The sequence below is a fragment of the Dipodomys ordii genome, unplaced genomic scaffold, assembly GCF_000151885.1.
Source record: "Dipodomys ordii isolate 6190 unplaced genomic scaffold, Dord_2.0 Scaffold1, whole genome shotgun sequence".
Lineage (NCBI taxonomy): Eukaryota > Metazoa > Chordata > Mammalia > Rodentia > Heteromyidae > Dipodomys > Dipodomys ordii.
Window position 1 is genome coordinate 14,956,923 of NW_012267217.1, and position 20,528 is coordinate 14,977,450.

General features: G+C 33.9%; 1 protein-coding gene across 4 annotated transcripts in view; it reads right to left on the reverse strand.

Annotated features, from left to right (window-relative positions):
- Nucleotides 1–20,528, reverse strand: part of Tdrd3 (tudor domain containing 3) — a 111,341-nt gene that overhangs the window by 55,033 nt on the left and 35,780 nt on the right. For 3 of the 4 annotated variants that reach the window (XR_001174843.1, XM_013011068.1, XM_013011058.1), the window contains exons 2-3: nt 17,121–17,205; nt 11,806–11,871 (exon numbers count right to left, since the gene is read on the reverse strand). Coding sequence is in view for 2 of the 4 variants with exons in the window: in XM_013011068.1 (XP_012866522.1) it covers nt 11,806–11,871; nt 17,121–17,205 (151 nt within the window). In the remaining 2 variants the exon portion in view is untranslated. The remainder of the gene's footprint in view (nt 1–11,805; nt 11,872–17,120; nt 17,206–20,528) is intronic. The other variant, XM_013011078.1, reaches the window with a different exon arrangement.

Here is a 20,528-nt window from a genome sequence, read left to right on the forward strand (position 1 = left end):
TGTAACCCCTCTGTACAGTATGTTCACAAATAAAATTAAATTAAATTTAAAAATATCTTGCTTATATTGCTTAATATGACCTACCAATCGGATGCCATTTAAATTTGGATTTAACTAAAATTAAACTAAATCAAAACTAAAATTGTTCAACTGCACTAATCATATTAAGTATTGTATATGTAAAAGCAGACAGACCACTTACATGGTTACAAATGTCCACTAGACAATCAAGAGATGTCCTATTCATTTGTGTTTAAACATGACTTGTACATGCTAAGAACATAAGAGGAAAACACTTAAGTAGGATAGGAAAACATTTGTTTCAATTTAATTTTTAGTAAGAAAGTGAAGACCACTTTGCTGCTCTCAGACACTTCTGTTTGACCATAAGAACAAAAAGTTGGGGTGTGTCAGGTAAGAATACTGGCTCCAAACTTTTGACATGTTCTAGCAAGGAGCCATTATGTTGCCTAATTAATGCTGGCCTCTACATTCCTTTTAGTAAACTGAATAGATAAGGCCAAAAGACAGGTCCACATGGGACCTATAAATGTCACCTAATGTGGGAAAAGTGTCTTTTCAGTTACAAAGTATCCACAAAATAGGTCCAAAATAGGAATCTATGGGTTACCGTAAAAAATATTATACCAATTAGAAAGTCAGATACAGATGCTAAGAAAAGGCAGATTTAAAGAAAATATGAAAGATTATACAGATATTCAGAATAATATATACAAGGTGGCTATATTTAAGATCAATACAGAAATATCTATTATATTTCTAAATACAAGAAACAAATAGAAATGATAGTAATTTTAAACAGTTCTCACAATAATGATAGAAAGTTCCAGAAGTAATATCAGCCAGTGGCTCATGCCTATAATCCTAGCTACCAAGGAAGCTGAGATCTGAGGATCACAGATCGAAGACAGCCCAGGGAAGAAATTCTATGAGACTCTTATCTCTAATTAGCCACCAGAAAACTGGAAGGTGAGCTGTTGCTCAAAGTGGTAGAGCACAAGCCTTAAGCACAAAAGCTCAGAGACAGCACCCAAAGACAAGCCCCACAACCAAAAAAGAAAAAAAAGTACAACCTATTTACTTTCAATACATTTTGACACTACAGAAAACCTCAATGAAGAGATATATCCAGCCATTTCACACTAATTCCTAAGAACTACTTACCTGCATTTCTTTTTAATTTGTAAGTTACACATTTGTAATTTACAAGTCCCTTGGTGGGAATGCAGAACTACAGAAAACAACAAATGCTGTAAGTCCAGGCTCTTTTTGTTTTCTTTAGATAAGCAGTTTACCAGCATTTTACTGATAATGCACTATCTAAAGATAGTCATTTCCTTTAAACTCATCTGTAGATGAGTTTAATCTTAAGGAGATTATCATTTGATTCTCAAGTTCCAAGGGAGGAAAAAAACAGCCTGAGGAATAACAGGCTAACCACAACATAAAAATATCTGGTAATTTCAAATGCCATTAAGGACATGGTTCAAATAGATTTTGTATACATTAGTGAAGGTAATATAAACTGATGCAACTGCTTTGCAAAAATAACTTGGCACTATCTTATAAAGTAGAACACTAGCCTAAGTTTATCATATATTCACTCAATTCCTGTGGAACACTTTTGCATGTTATCAGGAAACATTTACAAATAAAGTAAACATACAGATGCACATTTATAATTCCATCTACTTATTTTTTAGTGTGGTAGTCCACTCCTGTAACCCTAAGCATCTTGGGAGACATAAGGAGAAGCAAAGGTTGAGGCTAACCCAGAAAAAGTTAGACTCCAGCCAAGGTAGAGATGCATACTTGTAGTCCAAATTACTCAAGAGGTAGTACAGGTAGGAGGATCCAGGGGAAAAAGCTCAAGACTATCTACAAAATAAATAAAGTAAGTATGGGGAAGAGGACATGATAGAAGGGATGTGATTGGTTGGAATGTATTGTAATCATGTTGGAAATGCAACAATAAAATCCCTCACTCTGTATTATTAACATAACCCAATAAAAATAATCAAACAAAAATGGTAGAGACTTTGTCAAGCAACTGCGAGGCTCTGAATTCAAACACAGTATTACAAAAATTAATAGTCTTCTGATGGAACTGGAAATATATTTTAGTGGTAATAATAACCTAATACACAGAATAAGTAATTACTTATTTAAATCCTTACTAGTATTTAGCTTTTTATAATATACAAGAGAAAATATATATCACATATTTATTAGTTATATTAAATGATAAATAGAAACTATCATGTAATAGAAGTTAATGATAAATGTAAGTCTATCATGTCAATTAGCTTCAAAACAATTACAGTTTATAAACAATTGCATATGTAAGTGAAATATTCTTAAATATCATGAAAAAATCAAAAACCCCAAATTCACAACAGTTGTTTCTTGGTATGGGAAGAGGTGGGGATCTATAAGCAAAATAGAAATATGATTAATAAGCAGAATAGTTGAAATGTTATACCTCCTAAATCAGAAAGAGGATTCACAGATGCTTGCTCACTTCACTGTTGAGTTTTGCAATATATATCTACTTGTATGTATCAAATATTCAAATAATTAACATGAGGTTTAAAAACTAAAACATTGAGCAATTCATTCAAATATCAGAATTGGAGAATGAGAACCACAACCCACAGCATCAAAATCAAACTACAGAACTAGATTGATGGAAGGGATATGCTAGTTAAAAACATTTCTGAGAGGGGACAATGGAGAAGCCATAATTTATAGAATTTGACAATTTCTCTAGGCAATAAAAAATTATCAATAAAATATAACTATAGTCTGAACTGGAGACATAAACTGGAAGAGGCTAGTCTAGCACTCAGAGAGCATCTAGCACTGTGCTAGATCACGGACATGATCTCACTAGCTCTGGACACTTACCCAAGCATTGCTATCCCAGAAACGAAGGCTTGCTTCAGTCCTAAAACTACCAGATGATTGTCATAGTTCCTGTCTACAGCAGCTCCACATAACTAGCAGGCCTGAAGGATCTATACACAAGGTAGATTCAAAAGAAACTGGAGAGAAAGGATCTATCATTTTATTCTCTTCCACTAAGCATCGTGAGATGGCTAATTCTCCCAAACCGGAGCAAATGTAGTGTCTAGTCTTCACAAATGTCAACTAAACTACACTTACATATGGACTATTACCAGCCAAGTAAAAATAGCTTTTTGTGTTTTCCAAAAATAGCTTTCTGTGTTTTCCAAATTACAAAAATATTAAATACACTGTTTGCAGTATGTGCACATATATACAAACATATATACATTATGCACATACACTATAGATATATTTGACATAAGGTAGAAAGATGTGTGTGAATACACGCGTGAATATAGACGCTAAGGCTTAACTATGCCTACAAAGGGGATTTGTCCTCTATTCCCTGAGTAAACATTGCCTACCTACAAGTTAACAGTCCAGCAAAAAGGCCACTTCTCCCTGCTCCCAACTAAGCTGAGATGGCTATCCCTTTGTTGTATATCCTTCCTATGCATTTGCTTCACTATCTTCCCACTGTTGATGCCCTAATCTCTTAGGAGGCTGTGTGTTCCAAGAAGGCATGGACCCTCTCTTGCTGATTTCTCTTTGCCTTTCAGATAGCACAAACCCACATTCAAAACTGCTTAACAAATCCAGGCACCGGTGGCTCACGCCTGTTATCCTAGCTACTCAGGAGGCTGAGATTTGAGGTTCACAGTTCAAAGTCAGCACGGGCAGGACAGTCCCTAAGACTCTTATCTCCAATTAACCACCAGAAAACTGGAAGTGGTAGAGTGCTAGCCTTGAGCTAAAGAGCTGAAGGACAGCACCCAGGCCCAAAGTTCAAGCCTCACATCCGACCAAAAAAAAAAAAAAAGAGCAAACAAAAAAACTGCTTAACAGAGATGTAGCTCAAGTACTAGAGTGCTTGTTATCAAGCATGAAAGCTCCAAGTTCAATTCCTAATATCCCATGTCCCCACACACAACTCTATTTATTTAAAATCATTTATCATTATCTTAACTATTTAGCATTTATTAGATATGCCAGGAAATGTAGCAGAAACTTTACACAAGGCTTAATTTACCTCTGGAAATGAAAAGTACCTTAGGTTCAATTGTGTATCTTAAATGAGAAACCTGACGGCAGTGGGTAAACAAAATACTTTTCAGGTCACCCAGCTATTATGAATCAGAATTCAGACTCAGATCAGTCTCACTTCAAATCTAGTCAGTGTTTTATTATACATTCTAAAATTAATTCTAAATAGGCCATGAGAATTCATTTTAAAAATTATTTCTGTTCAAAAGAGGTCAAGAAAATTAGAAAAGAAATGGCACCTGAGTTGCAAACTGAAGAATAAATAGCAGTCTGTCAGACAGGCAGGCAGGGAAAACCACTCAGGTACTGTGGTAACAAGGCTGCCATGTTGGGGAAGCAGCAGTTCAGCAGTTCTAAGGAGGTAAGCTCTAAGGAGGTGGCAATAAGTTCTGTTTTTAGTGCTTTGTTTGAAGGTTATATTCATAATATATTTAAATAATTTAACCTGAGATGTAGCATAGCAAGTGCTTAAAACTGCTTTTTCTGAAAATCCCTGATTCTTTATTGGGCTCACAAATTAACTAAAAGTAGGAGAGAAGCTCAATATTTGTTTCCACTTTGCATCGGCCTTCTTTGCCTTGAGCCATGCACCTTGCAGCCACCCTGGAATCCAGAAAGGACAGAACTGACAGATTCTTACAAAATATTGTGGGGGGTGCAGGGAGGAATGCCCCCAAAGAAAGTAACAGCAGAGCCTCCTCGGGGGAGCTCCCCCTCCCAAGACAAAGAGAAGATAATGACTGACTATGACTGCTATTTTATTAACCTTTCATTATTTACTACAAATTAAGGTTCCTTTAAACTAAAAAACGTCTGTTTACACATAAAAATTCTAACATAGCAAATAGCTTTCTCTAATCAATCATGAGTACTTTCAAAAATCAAACCCAAGGAGAGCGAGCACTGTGGGACTCATAACCAAAAAGTAATAAATACTGTAACTACTGTGTCACTTACCAATTTCCACTTCTCTATCCTTTACTTCTCTTTCTTTTACTCACAGAGAGAATTTTATTTTTAACTATAAGAAGAGTAATATATATTAGGTGAAGTCATTTAAATTCCTCAGAAGTCCTATTAATAATTACTAATAAGCACCAATAAAGCACAAAGCCAGTTTCAGTAATTCATTTTTCTGAAAATAAAAGTCTTTGTCTACTTTTAGTAACTGGCTAAAAGAAACATGCTAAACTCTATTATTTAGCAAAGACTAAATTATCATAAAGTAAGCATTCAACGAGTTTTTAATTAAACGTGATCCTTTCTCCAATTATTTTTTTATTTTTTAAATAAGTTTTTTATTGTGAAAATACTTTACAGAGGGGTTACCATCACATGAGCAAGCTGAAGCACATTATGGGCCTCATTCACTCATTTTGAATTTTGAGGCAGTGCTTCCATCTTGTGGTTAAGGTCTGTATTGCTAAAATTGTAAGCCAGTCACTTCTTGTAAAAATTAGGTTTTAAACGTATTTCATGTTTAAAAAGCATAGTCAAGAGAGAGAGGAGGAACAAATGCAATTATAAAATTGAATGAATACAAAATTAAAACTGAGAGGAGAGGTTAAGTTGGGAGGGAGAAGGAGAATAATGAAAGAGGTGACAATGATCAAGAAACATGGAATTCATATACTTCTTTATTAAATGGCAACTCCTTAATACAACTACTTAAAAAATGAAAATAAAATTATTTTAAAAGCATATACAATCTGTCAGTCCTAAAATTCAGATAAAAATTAAACACCAATGGGGAAACACCAGTTGTTTAAGGATACAGGTGGATCTGATGCAACAATGAGAAGTACAAGTTGTCATGTCCAAAACGAGCTTTACAACGTCGGTGGGGGGGGGGGGGGGGGGGGAGGGAGGAAGGAGAAGGATTGGGATGGGGGGGAGGGGGGAGGCTGGGAAGGGATGGGAAGGGTAAACAAAGGAGGAGGCTGCAATGCTTGGTAAGAAATGTACGCATTATTGTAACCCCTCTGTACAGTATGTTCACAAATAAAATTAAATTAAATTAAAAAAAAATTAAACACCAGATCAAGCACCTTTCCTGATAGGTTTCCACTCTAAAGTATACAAACATCCTCAAGTAGCTAGATTGGTAAGAAATCATTTTAAGCTACATTATAATTAATATTCACACCCAGCTTTAAAATGTTATGGTAATAATAACTACAACAAAATATAAAACTCAGAGAATGTGAAAAATATGACACAATTACATTTCCTTCATATTATGACCAATTTTTGGCCTACAAGTCTCTAAGTTTTCCAAGGCCTGGTGGTATCAGAAATACAAAGGCTACCCTGAAAGTCTTCATAAAGGAGATGCATGTGACCTTCCTATCACACAGTCCTCCACTCTTATGATCTACAAGGCCTTAGAACTGAACACAGAGTACCTAAGAGAAAATGCAGCATAGACTCGGGAACCTGAAAGAAAACTGACATTGTCATTACTTTTGAAGTTGTCTGAACCTTTGTATTAAGTTACAAAGGAACACTGTGAATAAAATATAGGAATTACAAAATAATGTTAGGAAAAGGATGAAAAAAGCCTGAGGAAAATCATTACACTAATTAGTGATAAAAGTTATTTGCAACTTTGTCATTTTATTTTCTCCCAAAATACTCAATAATAATAGTGGTTATTTTGATTTCAGATTCCAAACTCTCATGCCCAGCTGAATGCTCAGATGTGTCTTAGACAAAGAAGTGAAAGCTCAATGTATCCATAATTAACTAACTTCTAACTATATACCTACAATCTTTCTTACCTGATCAGAAATCTACCTACTTTCCATTCTCTTTCTCAGTTTTCCAACTGCTGAAGGTAGCATTACCCAAGTCTTTTATAATTATAATTAATTGTAGCACAGGCCATGTGAGTAATTACTTTTGGCCTTTCAGTAGAGGAAATTTAAAGACTCTTCTACACTTTAATCTACGACTGGTATTACTGATCAGTGTTGGGAGAGTTCCAATGTGCTGTACTGGGTTTTACTCCTAATTGAACGAGCTTCCAAAGGGTTTGAAAGATATATTTGGAATGCCTTTTCAAAAAGGCCACCCAGTGTGGATACAGTTGGCTCCCCCTAAGTTCTCCTTTCTCTTGCTTCTTAAAATATGGGGCAAATACCTCTGATCCTCATTTTTACCTATAGTTTTCTCTTTCAGAAATGGTAGTATCTCAAGCAAGCTTGGAATATAGTAGAATCAGTCAGAGTAGGGATTTATTCTGGCTTTAATTCTACTTCAGAGAAGAGTCCAAATAAGTTGTAGAATTCTATGTTTGGGCATTTGGTCAAAACTGAAAAAATAATCACGAATCCATTTGCCTTACTTCATTCACTGAATTTCCTTGGGAATCCCTCAATAACAAGAAACCTAAATAAGGTAGTGAAAATGCATGCATCCTAAATTGTTCATCACCCTCAAGAATTTCCATATGCATGGGCTGGGAAGATGGCTCAGTGGTAGAGCTCTTGCTTTCCATGCATGAGGCCCTGGGTTTGATTCCTCAGCACCACATAAGCCAAAAAAAAAAAAAAGCTGGAAGTGGTGCTGTAGCTCAAGTGGTAGAGTGCTAGCCTTGAGCTGAATACCTGAGTAGCTGAGGGACAGTGCCCAGGCTCAGAGTTCAGGCCCCATAACCGGACCCAAAAAGAAAAAAAAATTTTTTAAAAGAATTTCCATATGCACTACACCATATTCAGATCTCAAGATTTGCTTAATTCTTCAAAGTCATAAGGAAACAATACTTAAATAAGAAAATTAAAACCTACCAAGATTAAATAACTTGCCAAAAGTCACAAAAATGAATAGGATTTAAATCCAGGCTGGCAATTGCACCTATGTCTTCAATCTGTTACTATTCTCCTACTGCTTTACGTCTCTCCACACAATGTGAACCATGCCTCCTCTGCTTTTTGGGACTGTTAGCCTATCATCTATTTAAATTTTTCTAAAATTACTTTCTGGAAGATTGGTTTCTAGTCTGTTGTGCTGGAAAGTTAACTGGGTAACTCAAATCTCTTTCATATACTCTCTTTCTCCATCACTACCTTTCTTACTTTCTTAATTTATAAAAAGAAAAGTAGAAAATATTACCTTAGATCATAATCAGATCTACTCAAGAGATACTCAAGTTACTTATTGAAATACTGAGAGAGAACAAAGGAAGAGGTGACACTGTTCAAAAAGAACAATACTAATTACCTGACTTATATAACTATACATAACCTCTGTACATCACCTTTATAACAACAAAATATATATTTTCAATGAAAGAGGATTTAACAAAAAGAAATACTCAATGAAACCCTAAAGCTTCTGCTTCTCAACTAAAAAACTATAATATAGTTAAGTGACTGGTGATTCTGGAGTCACTCCTTTATTTCATTCACAATTAATATATACAACACTATAATAATAGTAGAGGCAAAAGAAGAGTATATTTCACTAACTCTTAGTATACAAAGAGACAAAGCAATCCATTTCATGTAAAAATATATTCCTTGAACATATGTTTTAAAAAAAACAGCTATTATTTATGTCATGTAGACTGTTAATGATTGGCAAATAAAATGACCAACACCTATGTGTCAGTTTAACTTCTATGAAAACTGTTTCTCTAAATATCTTCATAAACAAGAGAGAATCTGGGGTAATGTCAGAAGCAGGTAAGGGAAGAAAAAGTGTAATTAATGAAGGGAAGAAAAGACATCTAATAATTTGTTTCATGTCAAAGGGAACTATTTTATTTCTATTCATTGTATATATAAAGTCACATTAGCATTAAGAAAGAGCACATTTTAGATCAGGAAGTTTTAAGGTTTTGTTGCTGTCATCTCCATTTAAAGGTCTTTTTTAAAAAGCTACTGCACAAATCATTTAGAAACAAAGTGTTGGAAAAGTAGAGGGAGCAGAAAAGCATGCATCCAGTAAGCTCATAACAGAGCTAGGCTCTTAACCTCTCAAAAGAAAGTAGATAATCTGCAACATAGTGTCTTGTACTGCACATCTCATTGTTACAACAGGTCAAACTGTATCCTTGTTTAAGCATTTTGTTTTTTCCCTGCCCCTCCCCAAATTAGAGAAGTGTATATACAAGATGCAGGGCATTGACATCAAATACAGTGAAAACAGGGGTTATACCATGAGGCAGGAACATACAAAGCAACAATGGTACATTATAAATATGTTAGAAACAATAGCAAGAAAGAAAAAAACACTTGTGTCCCTATCTTGGGGTTCATTTCGCTTAACATCATATGTACATAGCTTTTCACCTTTTCTGTTTGTCCCAGACATATACTAGTTATTGCAAATAAGGGAAACCATGGGACCTATGTTTCTTTGGACCTGGCTTACTTCACTTAATATAATTTTTTCCAAGTCTTTATATTATCTAACAAATGAGGCGATGTCATTCTTTCTGATGGAGACATAGAATTCCATTGTGTGTGTGTGTGTGTGTGTGTGTGTATACACACACACACACACACACATATATACCACATTTTCTTGATCCATTCATCTACTGAGGGGCATCTGGGTTGGTTCCATATCTTAGCTATGGTAAATAATGCTGCAATAAACATAGTTGTGCTGGCAGCTTTAGTATGGCCTTGTTTGTGATCATTTGGGTAAATGCCCAAAGGTGGGATTGCTGGGTCATAAGGAAGTTCTATGTGGAGTCTTTTGAGGAACCTCCATACTGCTTTTCAGAGTGGTTGAACAAGTTTACACTTGTTCAAGATGTACTTGTGGAGGTGGGAGGGAAGAGATGGTAGGGGAAAAACAAAGGAGGAGGCAACAATGCTTGATAGGAAGTGTACTCATTACCTTGCTCATGTAACTGTAACCCCTCTATACAGTATTTTTACAATAAAAAAAATCTTTAAAAAAAAATCTTTTTCAAAAGACTTCAGTCTCCAAAATATGCCATGTTATTTGGAAAGAAAAGAGTTACAGAAATACACATACACATCCCATGTGTATACAAATATATACACCACCACACCACACCATATCACATAAATAATATATACTAGGGTTGAATCTAACGTTTTTTTTCCTAAATGTAACGTTCATCTAAGGGCTGGAGGCAGCGTGCAAGGGATTGAGCACTGTTATGGCCCTGATTTCAAACTCTAGTACTGCCTAAATAAATAATTAAAAATAGCTAAAAATTTTAAAAAAGAAAGTAGATAATCTACAATCCAAAGCTCCATTTTTAAAACTCAAACTAGCATAAGGATATACTTTGATTTTTCTTCTGCTTCCTGTGGAGAATTAATGTACTCAAGATTAATGCTCAATCTGGGAGTCCTACAATCCAGTATGCTTCCCTAACCAGCATAAACATCTGCTAAAAACTTGTTCAAAATGCAAATTCTCAGGCTCCCTCTTACTTCAATGGCATCAGAAAGTCATGCAGGGGCAAAGATAGTTTAGGTTCAGCAATATGTTCTACAGTCAGATCTCATGACAATTAAGGTGTAAAAGTCAATGAATTACCACTATAACCAAAAGAAAAAAACAGTATAATGAAGATCATGGAAATCTTGAGATGAAAACTTGAGCATGAACAAAGCAATCAATACAGATAGCTTTAGCAAAGAAAAACCTATGGCAATGGCATCCACAAATCTGCAAGACTACAATTTGTCACAAGGAAATCAGAGTTCTCTATTTTCCTTGAGAAAATATAAAGAAGACTTTGGACTTCATGGTGCAACATAAGAAATCAGTTTAAAATATAATTAATATTTGCTCACAAAGTGTTGTTAAACATCAAAGTAAATTTCTGATGTAAGTTGTAAAGCTTTGTTTGTTCAGTTAAATATTTGCCTCAAAAACTAAAGTGATAGCAACTATCTTTTATGGTCCTCTCCATCTACTGTACTAATATTTAGAAAATATTGAAAATATTGAAAAATGTTGTTAAAGAACTTCTAAAATCATTCAGAATGTAATGTATATGATGTGCAATAACTTTTCAAATCTGAGTGTTAAAAACTAAAAGACTACGTATCCAAACATAAAACCTATACAAGTATTTATGTAACTGACATATAATGCCCCTTAATAGTTTAAAAAGTGACCAATATCTCATAAAAAAAATCATCCACTGACACAATGAAATGTATTCACAAAATATTAAACACAAATAGGAAATGTCATTCCTATCTTAAAAATATATCCCTTTATTTTAAAAAGAAAATTGTAACATGAATACATATAATTTTATATATAATAAAAATAATAGCAACAACGCAATGTACTTTTGCTAAGAAGCCACTAATATCCTCTTGTCTTAAACTTTTATATAACAAGTTTATTAAACTTAGTAACAGTTTGTTAAGGTAACTAGGATAAAAAGAACCTTTTCTAAACTCTGATTATATGTAGCAACTGTCACATGTAGAGTAAGTATGCTTCAATAATTTATAATTCTTGAAACAGAAGGTTTTTTTAATGATTAAAAATCATCAGAATTTAACTTCATCTTCTTTATAAAGGAAGCCACCATAATTTTGTAACTTGTTTACCATAAAATATTTTCTGTTGTAGTCTGGAAACTTAGTAGACTATATAGTAGTTTAGTAGATATTCATATTTGCTGTGGTTAGGAAAACTTAGGAATTTAACGATTTGTTTTACCTTTTCTACCTTTCCACCATTGATGTCACTGGGAAGGAATTTCTTTCCAATTGTTCTGAGATCTGTCTAAAATAAAAATATTATTATTAAAATAGAATTATAGAAAAAGTAAATCTAATCTCAAGAATAAATTTGAAATTACTTAAGATTTGTGGAACAAAAATTTAAAAAATATTTTTAACTGATTATAACTTCCAAATATATAATCAGTCCTTTTGAATAATGTAGCTGTATTCATAGGTTGCTTTAAATGTGTCAGTAAAGTGAATAGCAACATGTAAAAGTCTTATATTTCTTTGTAACCATTATCTCATTCTTCTCTATTAAAAATCCCAAATATTTCAGTTTCCAGTGGCTCATGCCTGTAATCCTAGCTATTTAGGAAGCCAGTCCAGACAGGAAAGTCTGTGAGACTCATATCTCCAATTTACCACCAGAAAATCAGAAGTGGAACTGTGGCTCAAAGTGGTAGAGCACTATAGCATTGAGCACAAAAGCTCAGGGACAGCACGCAGGCCCTGAGTTCAAGCCCTGGGACAAACACACACAAAAAAATAAATAATAATAAAATACCATACGTGATTTTTGTAAATTGTGATATTACTGAAAAATTGATGCCATAATCTGAAATCAAATGACAGCTTTTGAATGCATAAAAATAGCAAAATTTTAACAACTAAAACCTAAAACACTTTGATATGCAGAGGAAAAAAAAGCATATAGGTTGTAGTACACATAATAAAACAAACCTTCATTACAAATTGTTCAATAGAACAATATCAATGGAATAGCAAATAAATAAAACTTTATTAGAGTAAAATAAATTCATTTAATTATATAAGTTACAAAAATAGAAGTTAGCAAACTAATGACTACATATATAAAAATGTACAAATATATATATATATATAATTCAGCAAAGCAAAATACTGAAAGCAAAGCATAAGGACTAGCATAACAATTTTACGTCATTTCTGATGTAGAAAGAAAACCTCCTCAGAGTCTACCAAAAAAGCAAAACTTTTAAGGATCGTGTCCTCTTAAGGAAATGAAAACTCAAAGGAATATCAAGATGTATATTCAGAACAAAACAATCAATGCTTATGAAAGAAGTCCAATAAATGAAATAAAAAATAATCTTAATAGAAAATGAGGTTAGAATAACCTCACTTGTTCATTTCTTAAAATATAGCAAATGAGACTTGGCGCCAATATACTCAGGAGGTTAAGATCTGAAAATTGCAGTTCAAAGCTAGTCAGGGCAGGAAAAACCTAGGAGACATTTATCTCCACTAAAACTACCCCCAAAAAAGCCAAAAGTGGCGCTATGGCTCAAGTGGTAGAACCACCACCTTGAGAAAAAGAAGTTCAGGGACAGTGCCCAAGCCCTGAGTTCAAGTTCTAGGACTGGTACCAAAAATAAATAAATAAATAGTTACTCTGTGTTGCCATAAGCACAAGAATGCATACAATCACATAAATTTCACCTAAGTGAAAAATCTGTTATACTTAAAGAAAACAAACTAAGTTATTAAAATTACAATAATGGGAAATGAACACATTTAGAGGCAGGTTCATTTTATTGGGTGTTAGAATTAAATATTCAAATAATCAGGTATCTTCATATTTCAAATATCCAAGCTAGCATATAAGTAATATAACAGATTTCACAGATCCTGTACCATTAGGTTTCCTGAGTTATTTCTATAAGTCATGCAAGGATCACCCATAATCAAAATTAACCAACTGGAACTGCCAGGCACACTAAGCCACAATACAAAACCTGTGCAACTGTGCTTTAGATATAGTTTTTATGCAGTCCCAACATAGTAACAAGGGGTAAAGAACTATCAACTAATGACATAATGTATGTCATTATGAAAATATGGAAGGACAAGTGGGTATAAAATATCTTCCTAGCATTCCCTCTATTAGAACTATTTTTGAAGATTAAATGTTAACAAATGACTTGCACACAAAGTAAGCACCCAATGAATTAGCCTTGATGTAGTGGAAAAAACAATACCAAATCTATTTCACAAAGTTGTTGTCAGGCTAAAAAAAGACAATACAGGGGGCTGGGAAGGTGGCTCAGTGGTAGAGCGCTTGCCTTGCATGCATGAGGCCCTGGGTTTGATTCCTCAGCACCACATAAGCAAAAAGAAAAAAGCCAGAAGTAGGGCTGTGGCTCAAGTGGTAGAGTGCTAGCCTTGAGCTAAAGAGCTGAGGACAGTGCCCAGGCCCAGAGTTCAGGCCCCATGACCAGACCCCCCCCCAAAAAAAAAGACAATACATTTAAAATTTACGTGACTTTCAATGTGTTATACACACATTTGTGGAATGCTAGTTAGGTGTGATTTACCAAGATGAAAATGACATTCTAACTCTTTAAAGATCCTAACTCAAAATCAATTTATACATACAATGAAAGCAATTTTATTATTCACACATCATTACAGCAGGATCACTAGGACAATGACCCAGTGGCCCAGAATACTTTTAAAACTGAATATAAGGGAAAACTGTAGAAATATTTTGCCTATAAAAAAGATAATCTAGGCTGCAATGCTTGGTAAGAAATGTATGCATTATCCTGCCCATGTAATTGTAACCCCTCTGTACAGTATGTTCACAAATAAAATTAAATTAAAAAAAAAAGAAAATCTACTGGGAAAAAAAGAAACAAGCAAAAAAAATTTTATTGATAATTTTCAAAGCCTCTCTATATAAAGACAAAATATACATGTGATTGTTGTTTAGGAAATATCTACTAAGGCAAATCATTTTGTATTATATGGAAGCTCAAGAGAAACAAAAACATAATCTGCTGTAAAATTTACTAAATGCTGTTTATAAAATTCAGTGGTCTAATTTAAGACTGCATTATCAACTATTTCTTTTAGCATAGACATCTGAAACAAACCTCTATACAGGATTTTAATGCTACTTCTTAATATTTTAACCCCCATTTTACAATGTAAAAGTTATGAATTATTTTTAGAAGAGGATCTGGGCATAAGAAAGTCATACAGCATATCACAAGAAGCTAACTCTACAAAAAGACCTGTTTACAAGATTCACCCGATGCTGCCATCTAGGAATTTTTCCCTAGAACTACTCCCTAAAAGTGTCTCACTGCCTAAACTGTGGCTAAATTCTCTGAGGAGAAAAAGAGGTTGCATGAAGGAAGTCTGGAATTTAGGTACATACTAGACAGAAAGTACCTTTCTAAGCAGTCCAACAAAAGCTTGAGCTTACCATCTTACCTAATGGACTTCCAGACTGAAACACTGCATACATGTTATTCTACTTTCCCTTCATGATCAAAAGAACATAGCTCACAAGAGGGAGAGAAAATAGGCAAGCTTGTGCATGGAATAGGCTCCGAGTAAACATGCATATTACATATAATATAATCTATACTACAAGTCCTTCTTAAGTAAACATGCATATTACATATAATATAATCTATACTACAAGTCCTTCTTAATTAATGGTTGCAATCTTTAAAGCAGAAAAACAAATTCAACAGGATACTATAAACTTATGAAAATGATTAAAAAGTAATTCTCCATTATTCTAATGCCCTCAAAAAAATCTTAGATAATAAACGATATTGAAAAACATTGCACCAGTGAATGGAGATAGAAAACAAACTCAATGAAAGCAGGTAGATGACTAGGGAAACCAAGAGTAGGAAAAGTGACCCATATGACTAAAAAGTACAGTTATATATACGTAAAACAATTAGCTGCACTTCAACAAAAAACAATGTTTGGAAGGTCTAACATATATGCTGCGTGGGTACTGGTGTAAGACAGGAGGGTAAATAGAAAAGGTGAAGTGGGTGAATACAGTCAAGACACTTTCTGCCCATGTATGAAAATGGAACGATGAAGAGTGTTGAAACTGCTTTGCGGGGCTGTGGAAAAGTGACAGAAGGGGTAGGTGTAATCAAGGTACATAGCATACATAAATACACATGTCAAGATGAAACCCTCTTGTACAACAAATTGACACTTATCTTAAAAAGTGATAGGTTTAAAAAGTCTATTTGTCACCAAACACTGGTGGCTCCTGCCGTAATCCTAGCTACTCAGGAGGCTGAGATGTAAGGATTGCAGTTAGAAGCAAGCCCATGTAAGAAAGTCCATGAGACTTATTTCCAATTAACCACCAGAAAACCGGAAGTAGAGCTGTGGCTCAAATTGATAGAAACTAGCCTTGAGCAAAAGAGCTCAGGGACAGTAGCCAGGCCCTGAGGTTAAGCCCCACGACTGATGAAAAAAAAAAAGTGTACTTATCTGGCACAAGTTTTTGTTTTTGTTTTTTCATGTAGCTTTGGACTAGAATACTCAACTATATATTTCAGAGAAAATTATGAATTAATTCATTCAGAAAAGTATTGCAAGGCCCTCCTTCCTATGCATATAACAATATTTAATCTTGATTTTATTACAGGTTCATACTAATTATATAAAGGTTACTGCTACATGCCAAAGCATATAAATAAAAACAAATAGCAGACTGTCATAAAAATCTCTTCAAGCAGAAATAAAGTTCTTTACAACATTTTTAAAAGTAAAATTCAGTAATATGAGTGCAAAGAATTACTGCTGTGACAATCACAGATAGCATGTATCATATTTCTAACTAATGCTTACACTAAAAAAAAAAAAAAAACTTAATCTGCTGGTGGCTCACTCCTATAATCCTAACTACTCAGGAGACAAAGAGAAGGAGGATCAAGTTTCAAAGCCAACCCAACAAGCAAAAAGCTTGAGAGACCTCCCTCATGTCAATCAGTGCTGGGCATGGAAATCTATGTCTGCCTTTCCAGCTCTGCTGGAGGCTGAGTTTGGGAAGATCAAGATTCAATGCCAGCTGATGCCAAAATAAAGTTTGCAGAACCGCATCTCAACAGGAAATACTGAGTCTAGTAGAATGTACCTCTCATCCAAGCTATGGCCAGAAGCATAAATAGGATAACAGTTCAGGACAGCCTAGCAAACAGCAGAACCAGAGCAAAAAGGGCTGGAGACTAGGTAGATAGAGTACCTGCTTACCAACTACTAAGCTCAACCCTCAGTACCACCAAAAATAAAAATTAACCAATAAATAAATAAATAAATGATATTACCTAGGAGAGGGGGTAAAAAAAAAGAAAACAACTTAGTCTGGAGATGAGAGTGTAGCTTGTCTCCAGAGCACTTGCCTAACATGCAGGAAGCCCTTGGCTTCAAACCCCAAAAGCACCAGAACAAAACTCTTCATCTTTTGTTAAAAGTGTTTATAAGTTAATAAACTTAACCTACATTGAGAGCAATCAGGATGATGTCATTTACATTGATTTTGTCAGGAGAACTTGTGCAAGCTTCAATGCCTTCCTCTGAAAGATACCTGTTAAAATAAAATAAACAGCTTATTACCTAAAATCAAAATCTTGTCTGTGTAACTATTATCTTTAAGTAGCTGTACAAGGGAGGTGTCATTTAATGAATACAATGCATATTGATCTTTGTCGCCCCTTCAATAATCTCCTCTCCTTTGAGCAACTCCAGCTTAATTTTTTATTATTATTCTAGAGGTAATGTACAGAGTGATTTGTTTTCTATTATAAATGTTTACTGCAAATACTAGGAAAGATATTTGCATAGAGACTCCCATCTTGCTTACTATTTCTCATAGAATAGAATGGACAATCCTATTTTATTTGTATGCTTAAGGAATACTGTCAATAAAATTACCCATACACTTGGTGATAAAAACTAAGTTTTGATATATTCTATAATTCAAGTTTACTTGCAAAAACATCTGCAACATTTCAAATTTTTTATAACCACCAATTTTTTTATAACTACCAGTGCCACTGTAGACATTCTTCCAGATATAGGAAGGACTGCTAGTCTTAAGAGCTACCTCATGCTTATTCTTGATGATGTGGTTAGCAATCCCACCACTAACCCCTATACACTGTCAGACAAACTGTACCAAAGAACATGCTTTTAAGAAACAATAAATGGAATAATTCTCAAAAGTATAGCAAGTGAAAATAAACATGGATAGTTTGGACTGTACAAAAGAACAACACAAGACTAAGGTCTAAAAGCCTATAAGCAAGACCATAGAGATATATTCAGGAATATACACAGTATATAAATTAAATCAACAGGTACTATTAAATGCTTAAGACCATGGCAGTGCTAAACTATAATGATAAATAAAGGTAAATAGTCAAATGTGTTGCAAAGGTCTTTTGTATGTAGATGAGTCAGTAAGAATGAAGAAGTGGTAGATAGAATGATAGTATATAGTAATTGTGCAATAAAAGTACATAGTCAACTAAGTTAAAACATTGTTTCATTAAAAGTATATGTGGTGATATCCTTGTCCTGTTACTTTTTTCTGCTCATTATATATATAATTCTAATTAATTTTCTAAATTAAGCTTTACAAATGTTAATTAAGGCCTATATCTATAGTAATTATGAAAATCAGAAACAAGATTAGTAAAATTATACATCTTCCTTCAATGACTTTACAGTCAATGACTGTAAAGTCTCATATACAGCACAACACAATACACAAGTGGCTTCCATATAAGACCAAAATAACTGTTGAAATGTTGAAAGGACACAAATGAAAAATTGTACAGAAAAGGAATATCATAAGCCAAAATATGAAAAAAAGAAACTACGAAGTACATTCTAGAGGTCATATCCTGGAGCATTCTAGCTAGAAACTGAGGAAGAAAGAGAAATAAGAATAGACTGAAGTACAATCTCAATGTTGTTTCGATTTGCATTTCTTTTATAGACATAGATGTTGAACATTTCTTCATATGTCTAATTGGCCATTCTTATTTCTTCTTTGGAAAGTCTTTAGCCCACTTTATTAATGAGGCTGCTGTTTCTTTGAGGATCTGTTTTGTGTGAGATTTAATGTTTGTGCTTTGAGTATATTTAGATATGAGGCCCTTAACTAAACATAGAGCTTCCCTATGACAGCAATCTCATTCCTGGGCATTTACCCAAATGACCACAAACCAGCTTATACTAATGCCACCAGCACAACTATGTTCATCACAGCATTCTTTACCATAGCTAAGATAAAGATTTAATCAAGATGGCCCTCAGTGGATGAATGAATCAAGTATATATACACAATGGAAATCTCTGCTTCCATCAGAAAGAATGACATTGCCCCCATTCATAAGGAAATGGAAAGACTTGGAAAAAATCATATTAAGTGAAGTAAGCCAGATCCAAAGAAACATAGGCTATATTCCCTCAATAAGTAGAATATGTCCATCAATCTACAAGTTAATACAATGAATAGTAAAAGACAAATAATTACACCTGGACATGATTAATTAAACAGTACTCTAAACATCTGCACAAGTGAGAACAAAGGAGGATATTCTTAGGAGAGAATCACAATGACTTAATAGCTATGTGCATATCGATACTTACCAAAATGAACTCCAAGAAAGGGAAACAGAGGTTGTTCATTGTACTGTTTGCAGTCATTTCTTTATTCTATTTTCCCCCTTTGGTTATTCCTTTATCACTGTTTTCTACTTCTGTACCCCTTGTCTTGGATATAAGTTTATGATTTGAGGAAAGGAAGGGGAATCACAGAAATAGTGGGACAAAGAGTAAACCAATTCAACAGTGATACTCACTAGACACTATGTTGAAAATAAACTTTACAATCTGGAAGGAAGGGGGGGGTCAGTAGGGGGAAAAGTAGGAAAAAATGAGGGAGAGAGTAATAGTGTTCAAAAAGAAATACACTCATGACCTGATTTATGTAACTGTAACCCTTCTGTATATCACCTCTATAATAAAATTTAAATTAAAAATAAAAAGAATAGTTGAGCCCAATTTAGATAGCAACACTTCACTACGTTATATAGGTGAGATATTAAACATGGATTGAGTGAAGACTACTTTTCAAACTCCTACACAGTGGGAGATAGAATGCAATAATTAAGAGAACATTATTTCTTAGAAGTAAATTATTATACAAATGAACAGGAATAGATAAAAAAATAAACCAAGTTCAAATCTTCAGTTTTACAAATGAAGAAAAAAATTCCTGAAGGTTTTAATTAAACTTGTCTCATAATGCAAACTTTGCTGATGTAAGTTTAAAACAAAAGTGATTCTAATTCTCTGTTCAGTAGTCTTTTCATTACAACTCAGTATTTTAAATCAAATAACTAATGCTAATATTAGAAATACCTTCTAACCAACAAAAGCCAGTATTTAAGCAAATCAGTTTCCTAATCAATTTGGCACTACAAAGACACACACACACACACCACACACACACATACACACACACATACACACACACATACACACACACATACACACACACATACACACACACACACACACACACAGAGCAAATCCAATCCGTGAGATATAAAGTATATCAAATAAGAATAGTTGTAGTTCCATAGTAAAATATGAGGAAAGCAATACAACTAAAGATTAGAGATTCAAAAGTCATTAGGACAATAAAAATTCCCATCCCTACAAAATATTAAAAGAAAAAAACTAATAAAAATGCTAAAGGCAGAGCATTAGAGAGAATGAGGATTTAACTTTATACACACAGTAGTAAAATATGTGATTTCCTTCAAGTGTTGGGCTTTCTGAATACCACAAATTATCAAATGTGTCTCAATCTCCATTCTATACTTTTACAATGTC